Source organism: Manis pentadactyla, chromosome 1 (assembly GCF_030020395.1).
Source record: "Manis pentadactyla isolate mManPen7 chromosome 1, mManPen7.hap1, whole genome shotgun sequence".
Classification (NCBI taxonomy): Eukaryota; Metazoa; Chordata; class Mammalia; order Pholidota; family Manidae; genus Manis; species Manis pentadactyla.
The window spans coordinates 114,190,573-114,201,478 of NC_080019.1; the positions used below are offsets into that span (position 1 = coordinate 114,190,573).

General features: G+C 44.2%; 1 protein-coding gene and 1 non-coding gene across 2 annotated transcripts; both read left to right on the top strand.

The window, feature by feature from the left end:
• Positions 1-1,615: 1,615 nt before the first annotated feature.
• On the top strand, positions 1,616-7,085 carry LOC118907102 (5-hydroxytryptamine receptor 3C-like). The gene is given in 13 exon segments (XM_057488478.1): positions 1,616-2,225; positions 3,384-3,459; positions 3,461-3,545; positions 3,918-3,962; positions 4,408-4,517; positions 4,793-4,860; positions 4,863-4,961; positions 5,155-5,333; positions 6,120-6,324; positions 6,500-6,532; positions 6,535-6,590; positions 6,592-6,722; positions 6,827-7,085. Coding segments are annotated over 13 exon segments (1,413 nt in total). The 5' UTR covers positions 1,616-2,158.
• A 608-nt stretch (positions 7,086-7,693) lies between these two features.
• Positions 7,694-7,857, top strand: LOC118907127 (U1 spliceosomal RNA). Its single transcript, XR_005022721.1, has one exon. It is a non-coding gene; the product is annotated as a U1 spliceosomal RNA (small nuclear RNA).
• The last annotated feature ends 3,049 nt before the right edge of the window (positions 7,858-10,906 follow it).

Sequence of the window (10,906 nt, forward strand, 5' to 3'; positions counted from 1 at the left end):
TAAGACAGGCACAGTCGCAGGGGGGCCATCAGGTGAGAAATTGGGGATCAACAGAGGTGAGGCTTAGAACCTCACCCCCCCTGTTCTGAGAGAAATCTTCTGCATACGTGGATGTTTTATTGCCCTGGTCTAGCTTGGATTAACACATAGTCTACAGGCACACACCTGATCATCTACATTTGCTCTCTTACAACACTAAACTATGTTTTCTACCTTTATCTTGTATCTACCTACCACTTCAGCATTTTATTAAAAATAGTAATAATAAAGAGAGAAATGTGGTATCCACATATAAATCAAGTATAAAAACCAAATGAGTATTCATATTTGAACTGACTGTTTAGAGTTCATAATGCATGAGCAAAACCAAAAAGTTTCTGTGATGACTGCCCTTGTACTGTTCACCATGTAACTTATTCACTATGTAAGAATTTGTTCTCCATGTAAGAACTTGTTCGTTATGCTTCAGAAGATTGGAGACTGACGAAAATTAGGCCTGGGGTGGATTAATGATTGTGCATTGAGCATTGACTCCCCTATACAGAATTTTATTGTCGTTAACAACCATTTGATCAATAAATATGAGAGATGCCCTCACAAAAAAAAAAAAAAAAAAGGACAGACTTCCAATGGTAAAATTAATAAGTAACCGGGATGTAATGTATAGCATAAGGAATATAGTCAAGATATTGTAACAGCTTGGTAGGGTGATAGCTGGAACCTAGAATTATGTATATAAATGTTCTACCACTGTGTTGTACACTTGAAACTAATGTAATGTAATACTGTGCGTCAACTACCCTTCAATAAAAAATAATTATTAAAAAAAAAAAAAAAAAAAAGAATCACACAAGAAAATCAATCTTAACATTCAAAGGCAAACTCAAATGTCTACAAAGACCAAGCCATTAACATAAATTATAGGAGCTGGGCAAGAATAACCTATAGTTGATGACAGAGACTCTGATGATCTAGAGAGAATGTGCCCCATCCAGAGGGCATAGCCATTGGCATTGGCAGACGGCAGTCAAGCAGAAGTGTGAGCCCACTATTGCTTGATCTTATTTTTCAAATAAAGCCAGAATCACAGTTTTCATGTGAAATCTCCCAATTTTTAAAATGTTGACAACTAATTTCTTAAACAAGTATCTTAAAAATATTAGCAGGACCAAAAACAACATGGATCTGAGAACATGAGAGCAGGCTGATGGCTCATGTTCTCGTAAGTCAGCTTCTACTATAAACAATGTTACCTCTGCCACCCTGCTCCCACTATCACTCCCTCCATCCAGCAGATCTGGGTCCAAATTGCTTTTTTTTTATTGAGGTATCATTGATATACACTCTTATGAAGGCTTCACATGAAAAACATTGTGGTTACTACATTCACCCATATTATCAAGTCCCCCCCAACACCCCATTGCAGTCACTGTCCATCAGTATAGTAAGATGCCACAGTCACTACTTGTCTTCTCTGTGCTACACTGTCTTCCCCATGACCCCCCAACACCATGTGTACCAATCATAATACCCTCAGTTATTACCGTCTCCCTCGTTCCCAACCTGCCCTCTCCCACCCTTCCCCTTTGGTAACCGCTAGTCCCTTCTTGCAGTCTGTGAGTCTGCTGCTGTTTTGTTCCTTCAGTTTTGCACCATTGTTATACCCAAATTGCTTTTGACACACTCAGAAAGTTAAGAATTGCCAGTACTGAAGTCATGTTTAAAACCTTAGACTCTGAAGTTGATTATAAAAAAGCGGACCCCCAATTTTTTTTGGAAAGATGGCAGCAGGGTCAAAGTAAGTGCATGTACCGCTTGAAGGCAATGGGAGTCATCATGTGCCTTTTGTATGCATCATATGCCAGAATGACTCTAAAGGATGAGGAAGCCATTAGCACTGCTCTAGTGACCAAATGTTTTCTTCCTCTTCTCCAAACTGATTTGCCAGATTATTTTCGGGAACTAGATTCAGGCCCAATTAGGGCACAGGATGGGGTAGTCTTCTGTGACATTCTCTTGTCACCAAGGGTGCTTGTTAGAGAGGTGGCTGATGCCACCTGATATTTGTATTATTCAAAGCTAGGGCTTGAGGTGTGGCCTTGGTCTTTTAAGATCAACATCACCACTGAGTCCCTAGAGAAGAGACAAGGAGAGGAAGATGGAAAGAGGTTGGTTCCACAGGGAAGAATTCTTGCTCTGCCTCATTCTCCACCTGCTGCTTCAAGGTAAGATAGGACAAAAGCAAAAGGGAAGTAGACATATAACTTCTAGAAAACAGAAAAAAGGCTAATTTTTGCTACTCCTAGATAGCCAATGCCTGCATTTTCATTTTAGTAAAGATGGAAACTCATGATATCAACAGTTTTGTACCTTTTTCTCAGCTCCTTCTCTCCCCATGCTTCTATTGGCCTCATCTCTTTCCCCATGTTCTTTCTCTTTCCAGGCATATAATTTATCCTCATGATTTCTCAGTATCAACTGATCTTAAGAAGAAGAAAATTTTCTCTCAGTTCTCTTGAAGCAAATTAAATGGAACAGGGAGAATGCTAAGGGGGAGAAGGTGGATAAGAAGATCTGTAGTGAAAGGGAAACTTTTTCAGTACAATTTTCCCAATTAGCTTATTTTCTCATTCATTATCGAAAATGAGCAATGCGGGTTAGTACAATACCAGAAATAGATGTAAATAGACTCTATCAGAAGATGTTACCATCTAATTCTCTATTTCCATTCCACAAAGTACAACCTAGAAGGGGGTTAGGTATATCATGGGTATCAAGGAGCTCTCTTTACAACAATAGTCTCACAGGTGACATCCACTGCTTTCTCAAAGAGAACAGTCACATCACATAGTAGAGACACCATAAATTCCATTACCTTGAAAGACTGAGTTCATTCCTTAAGTTTCCACATACTGCACATGACCTACCTGATCATTTCCCTCATCATTAATTTATGATTACCTATGCCTTATATAATATAGTGACTGTGGCATTAATATGATTGCAAAATTTGCCACTGACATCACCCATTGGGCTCAAGGACAGAGATGAGCAGTGGAAGGACTCTGAGTGGAGGCAGAGAGGTTGTGGTGAGATAGCTAAGAACATCACAGGCCATAGACAAGTGGTGGTCACGGCTGAATTTGCCTACACATTTGGACAAGTTTTGCATGGGAACAGAAACAATGGAATTAAGGATGGAGCCCTGACTCAGCTCACCTCTTCAGCTTCCACCATTGGCCTACCACAGTCCCTGCCCACAATCACTGGCCCAGCAAAGAGAAGTTCACATGCTTCTGCTATGCCTCCTGTTTTCTCTTTGTGCAGAAACATTCCCCAGGCCCGAGTTCTGGCACTCTTCTCATATGGTCTCCTCCCTGCAGGAAGAGGAAATATATTCACCATCAATTGCTCAGGCTTTGATCAGCATGGGGTGGACCCTGTTGCCTTCCAGGGTTTGACAGAAGGCTTTCCGTCCAGCCATCAACAACAGCATCCCCACCCATGTCAACATCTCCTTCACCCTGTCTGCCATCTTGGAAGTGGTAAGACCTGACCCAGCACTGCAATGGTCTAGTATTGAGCAGTGGGTCCCCTGCTTGGATTTTGAAAAATTAAGAGCTCATTCTATGGGGTGGGGAGACATGCTGGTGTATGCTTCAGTGACATCACTGTAGGTAAAATCTATTCCTTTTGGGAATAATCCACAAGAAGCATAACCCCAGTGGGCCCTCACACTGGTCTTTCACTTACATTTCTCATGTATCCTGGATTATTTGACCTACATTTTTCTGTGGCTTATGATAAAAAATCATAATCACCACATATAACAGCCTTGTAAATGAATAAGAGGTGGGTGGCAGCCTTGAACCTGACTTCATGGAGTCAGTGATCCTGGATGAAAATTGTTTTGCCAGGATGCACGGCTTCAACTGATGACATCATTCCTGTGGCTAAATGTGGTATGATAGACTTTCCCTTTACTACAGCATCTCCCTTTCTTCAATCCTGGGTTCAACTTTGCAGGTTACAATGGGTAAAGCTAAGAATACCCATGACTTAGACAAGTTTCTATAGAGCTGGACCAACAATGAAAACACAAGACTTCCTGATCATTCTGTGAATTTAGGAGGGTAGAGATGGTGCATAAGGAGAAGGTGGCATAAACCAAGGTCATGGAGCCAATACTTAAGTGGCTCTAGCCCAGGGAATCTAAAGCTATGCTCAGGGTCTCCCTTGAGAGCACTGAGAAGTGGAAACAAGTAAGACTTTGTTAGTGACATTGTGACAGCTGTCACCCAAGAGATGGTGAAGAAATGAGAGGAAAAAGGAATGCAAAGTGCAGGAGACCTAACAAGACTAAAACAAGTTCCCACCCCATTTGTCCCACTCCATGGTTTCCTGTAGATCTGGTAAAATCCATCCAACAGGTGGGACCCGGAGGAGTGGGGGGGCATCAGGAAGCTCAGCATGGCATCTGAGATCCTTTGGCTTCCAGATATCTTCCTTGAGAAGTTGTGAGTATCAGGGCTGAAAAAAGCAAGAAAGAAACCATTCGTCAAGGGAAGACCATGGTGTAACTAAAAGGGACCACACAAAGACTCAGCTTAGTAGGAAGCAGTATCTGAATTGAGGTGCTTACAAAACACCCAGAGCATGGCAGTGGGTCGTGGTGGTGGGGAAGCTGCGTGAGTGGGGCTGGAGCCCAGGGATGGGGTGATCTGAGAGAGAAAGGCGGCTGTGTCTGATGGGAAACCCACAGCACCCACTTGCCCATCCTTCTCACATACAGCATGGATGTCAATCAGGCACCCACAGGGCTCATGGCTTATGTCAACAGTGAAGGTCGCATTGAATATGATAGCCAATGCACATCACCAGCATCTATAACCTGGACATCTTCTATTTCCCCTTTGATGAACAGAGCTGCACATTCACCTTTAGCTCTTTCATCTACACGGGTGAGTGAGGCTCATTAGAGTAGCTTGGTGAGAGGCAGAAAAAGGTTCTGGGAGAGAAGAGGACAGAAAGCTGGAAACAGTGAGGGGATCGCCCTGAAAGGGGTGTGGAAGCTAAGTGGCAAGGAATCCAGCATTCTAGGCAAGGGGGTTGAGAGCAGGTGGGGAGGCTGAGTTGTCTGGGTCTCCTTTGCAGTGGAGAATATGGTCCTGGGCATGGAGAAGGACATGCAGGAGATTTTGAACATGTCATGGAACCTCATTAGGAGCAAGGGGGAGTGGGTACTTCTGGGTACCCACCAGAGAATGAAGAAGATAACTATGGATGCCAACCGGTATGACCAAATCATTTTCTATCTGAACTCAGGGGCCCTGGTTGAGATCTTCTCCTGAGATGCATAGCTTATGGCCCCCACTAGAATGTAAGCTTTGCCACTACACAGGAAGCCTCAGGAGAACAGGGATTGTCATTTTTTTCACTGACAAACCTCCAGTACCTAGAACAGTATCTGGCACTCAGTAAACGTTGGCTGAATAAATCCTCCCTGAGGGAGAAACAAAACTCCTAGGCAATGATTAACAGTGACTGTGAGCTTCCCATCCCCATGGCTATCAGAACTTTTTGGACAGCAGGAATTTTTCTGTTTATTTTTTAAAAAGAGATGCTGGAAGAGTCACAAAACACCTTTTTTACAGACGTTATGATTTCAAATCCTGGTGACCCCAAAGTATATGCCACTGTTTTACTTTCCCTCCACCCGTCTTCAATGTCAGCCAGCAAAGTGACTAGAGATTAGACCTTGGTGAGGAAAGTAAACAGAAATACAAGAATGAAATGCACACTGTACATAAGCATCTGATGCTACAGTCCTACTAAGAGCACATTGGTAGGGATAAAAATGGACGTGGAGAAAGTTGACACCTTGGCCCAAGAAGGACTTAGATGCATGTCAGTGGTAAGCAGCATAGCAGAATCAAGCCCTGGAAAGGCCGACTGTGGTGGCTGAGATAACTGCTGGAAACCAACAGGACCAGGAGAGGGGCATGAGGTCACATTTCATCACTAGGCTCTTTGGTCTGGGACAAACTTCAGCTCTTCTTCTAAATGGCTTGGAAGTTTCCCAGACTGTTCTTCATTTGCCTCTGCTCTCCTCCCTCCAGGTGGCCATCAGGTGCACGCCCAGCCTCTACGTCATAAACCTTCTGGTGACCAGTAGTTTTCTGGTTGCCATTGACACCCTCAGCTTCTACCTGCCAGCAGAAAGCAAGAACCGGGCCCCATTCAAGACGACACTTCTGCTGGGCTACAACGTCTTCCTGCTCACAGTGAATGACTTACTCCCAGCCACTGGCACACCCCTCATCAGTATTGTCTTTCCCTCAGTCCTGAGAATAAAAGCAAGGTTGGGGGTGGGGTGGGGAGAGGGACCAGTGGAACCAGGTCAGAGAGAACAGGGTCCTGGCAAAGAGCCCTCTGGGAACAACAGAAACAAGTCCCAGGGGGTGCCTCTGGCCCTCACACAGGCCCACCTTCTCTCCAGGTGTCTACTTCGCCCAGTGCCTGTCGCTGATGGTGTCAGCCTGCTGGAGACCATCTTCATCACCTACCTGCTGCACCTGGCCACCACCCAGCCCCCCTCCCATGCCCTGGTGGCTCCATTCCCTGCTTCTCCACTGCACCAGCCCAGGAAAATGCTGCCCCCTTGGGCCCCAGAAGGGAAGTAAGGGCCTGAGCCTCACCCCACCCACCTGCCTTGTAAGGGAGTCTGCACCGCCCACACTTCCTCTTCCAACACCTCTTCCTTCCTGTCCCCTCCTCTCCCTGGGTGACCTTCCCAGTCCATGGCTGAGTCTCTGTCTCTCCATAGGTGTGAAGCATCCCTTCAAGTTGTGGGCAAGGTGCCAGGGCCCAGAGAGGCAGAGCTCAGTGGATGCCCTGGGTCAGGAAGGGCCCAGCAGGAAGACAAGGCTCAGAAGCAGCATCTGGTTGGCCTGTGGGTGCAGTTCAGCCACATGATGGACACCCTGCTCTTCTGCCTCTACCTGCTCTTCCTGGCCACCTCCATCATCACGGTCATCGTCCTCTGGAACACCGAGGCAGATAGGCACCTGCAGGCCCCAGTCTGAAGCTTCTCTTGCCTCAGGGAAGGTGTCATACTGTCCAGATCCCAGCCTCACAGCCCTGGCATTCACCTTGTTTTCCATCCAGTCCTCCTATACAGTTTCAGACCAGACCTGGATAGTTTTCCATGCCCTTCCACAGTTAGGTCCTTGGTCCTGCATGCCATCAACTCCCCTCAGTCCTCCCACAAGTCCTGCCTGCCTGGCTCCTCAGGATTCAGGTTCCTGGAACACTTCCTTGATTGAATCACCCCAATAAACCCTTTTGCTAAAAGCATTGGCTCTTCCCTTCATTATATCACAGTATCAAAAATCTTGGGTTGAGAGTCTTCTTGCAGAAACTACTCATGACCAAAATAAAAGGCATTTTTTTAAGTCTACCAGACAACATGTGAAAGTGGGGGAAAGAGAGAGAAGAAGCCATAATCTATTACAAGGAATTAAAATAAAATAGGGATTTACTCTCTTAAATCCAGTTATCCTGGATTTAAGCCTCCAAATTTATAATGTACCAGAAGCAGGCTTCTCTCGCTTAAAGAGTGAAACCTTTGTCACAGCCTGATATGTGACTCATTTATCATTAAGCATTCAGATGGTAAGACAATCCTGAATGAATACTTACCTGGCAGGGGAAATGCCATGATCACGAAGGTGCTTTTCCCAGGGCGAGGTTTATCCATTGCACTCCGGATGTGCTGACCCCTGCAGTTTCTCCAAATGTGGGAAACTCGGCTGCATCATTTCTGGTAGTGGGGGACTGCGTTCACACTTTCCCCTGTTTAAAAAGTAAAAAAAAAAAAAAAAAGATAATCCTGAATTACCATTAATTGTCTGTGTTGCAATTAGAGCTGATGTGCCCTTACTCCTGCTAAGAGGAGAACAGTAGGCCAAGGAAAGCACATTTGAAATTGGCATGTGCTTTACTTGGGAGTAACACAAATGGCCCAGTATGAACTGGAAAATTCCCTTTCCACTCGCGTTATTGTTTTGAAAGTCTTGGTCACTTAGCCTGTCTCTCTCATTAGCTGCCTGGGCGAAGTAGAAGAAGCCCACTGTGTCACTATATATGACAGCTGTGGCATGATTTGTTGGACACCCCAGATTCAGAAAAGTACAGATGTGAGAGCAACCGGATTACAACTTACACATGATCATATTTTTAGCAACCATTTCTTTTCCCTTCTTTTGTTTATTCTATTACTTTCTATCTCAAGCCTAGGAAAGCCACTATGTCACTTATTAAACAGTATTTCCCTGGCTCCTCCTCTCCACTGCTCTTCCTCCAGGTCCTTTGGATCCTTCTGGTCACTGTGGATGCCCACGGGGGACAAGCCTGCCAGTGTCCTCTGGACATGCTGCTGTCGGGGCACAGGCCCGAGTTTGCTGCAGGAGCACCTGCTCCTCAGAGCCCAGGCCACTGGAGGGCTGAGCCCTGCAGCTCCAGCTGGATGCTGAGTCACCAGGAGCAGTGTCACTTGCTCTTCCCTTGCAGTCCCCTTCTGCTGGGACTTGAGCAGCAGTCCATGGGAACCTGGGAGTCCTGAGGCAGAAATACCCTGCTAAACTTTGAATCACTCACTCACTCAGGGTCAGAATCTTCCAACTAAATGTGTGTCCCTTAGTTCTTCCATCTTCTTTTCCTGCGTTGTTTTTTTTCCCCCACGAGGGTCTTTGGCTCCTCACTTTCTAGAACCCTGTTAAGCATGCCCCTCACCATCACCAGTCATCCAGTCATGTCCAAAACCTCATGTGTGCACATTCTGGACTGAAAACAGGAGCCCTGACATTCACCTAAAAAGATCAGTATCTGTTATCATGTTGGCAGTTCCTCAACTCACAGATTTCTACAGAATGGGCCTTTAGAAAGTACATAGAAAAGTAACCAGCATTTATTAAGTTTTCAATATGTGGCAGGCACTCTCCTAAGTGTCTTAAATGAATAAACGCATTTAATCCTCACAGTAACCCTATGACATTACTGTGAACTATAGGTCCACAAACCCTTGGCGCTAAATGTGTTTTGGAATTTGTAACTTTTCAGATTTAAAAAGGTAATAATTGTGTGTGTACTATATATTATGAACACCCCTAGTAGGGGGTATAGGGCAATGCCCTATAATCAAACACAATAATATTTCTGCAGTGAAATCTATGAATAAGCATACCAGGTAGCAAAAATGAAACTACGAGTAGTCTATCATCAGTTCAGGTCAGATTTTGTCACCAAATAATTTGTGAAAAATCATTTGATTTTCAAGGCTCTTTTGGGTTTAGAACTGTGGTTTTGTATTATTATCCCTATTTTATATATTCAAGTAGATGAGATGAAATAAATGAGAAAATGAGCCCAGAGAGGTAGCACAGCAGGCAGTGAGCTGTCTCCCAGGGCTCTGCAGCCAGTTAAATGTCAGAGCTGCGGTTTGAGCCTAGGGCAGCTGACTAGATATGGGCTCTCAGCCCCTCTGCCACACTGCCCTTCAAACTAAGGATGTGAACCAGACAGGTTCTCCAAAAGACCCATGTTGTAAAGTCAATACCACTTCAAGTCTTTATCAGCTAACACTTTAGGAGAATTAAAACAGGAAGAGCAAAGCCCATCAAGTTCTAAAGACAAACTTTCTTTAAAATTTCCCTTTACTCCCTCCCCCTGCCTTCCCCACTCCTCACCCCCTCCTCTTCACCCTTATCACAAGTTGTGACACCCAGTTCACCATTTGCACTTTCTCCACTCCTTCCTGGAGTTTGCATCTCCCCAAATCTAATTTGGAATATCCACATGTCCTCTGTATTCTCTATGGATTTAGATTTTTGCTGCTGATATAGATCTATTGCCAGATACTTTTGGATCTTCCACTCCTCTGCCCTGTCCTGAGACAGTCTTCTCACCTGCAGACTCTGCCTTGGCTTTGCTAAGCAGCTCATTTACCCGGCCTTTGAGGAGTTCTGAAATTATTTAAGATCAAATTGTATCATTTAGTTTTTCCTAGTCATCCTCACAGTACACATTTCTCTGCTTATTTTCTTCACATTTTTTCCAACACATATCTTTATGTTTTGCTTTAGTAGAAAATATGTAATTTACCTTTTCTGACACATGGTTTAAGATGCTCTATCTCCTTTCAGTAAGAGAAGGCATCATATTAAAGTGATTTTATTTTCTCCAAAAGCAAAATCTGAACATTTGATCTTAACACATAAATTATAATTATACAGAAACTTTGAAACCAGCCAGAGCTCTTCCTAAAAATTTACAGATATGATTGCTGCCTTTCTATTAACACCTGTAACAGAATTGTATGATAAACACACTCTGTGCCAATGACTCTCCTCTTGTTATGTGACAAACCTCTGAAAGGCTTTGCAAGGTAATTTATGACCTCTGTAGAAAAATGTGCTGATAGGCAGCTGGTCCTGTCTGTGCTATCTTGCATTTAATGGCTTAGACAGCTCCTCACCTGTTCATTCGTCAACATGGTGCCCTTGCACATATTTTTGTTCACTTTTTTTTCTCTAATCCATTGTAAGCAGTATTTCTCCATGTTTTCTACATTTTCTTCTGGTTCCATATGAACCTGACATTACAGTTTATTATCTTATTTCCATCTTTGCCTCTCTTTCCCCTTCCTTCAGATCCACTCTAGGACTCTGTGAAGTCATAGACTTCGTTTCAAGCCTATCCTTTTCCTCCTTTCCAATCTCTGACCCTCCTGTTGATAACCTCTCTTACCTGATCACACACTAGCCCTGGTTCTTCCGTACAGCAGGGAAGAGGGAGTATAGTTTATAGACTACAGACTGTGGAATCTGGCATTCCTGGGTTCTAATGT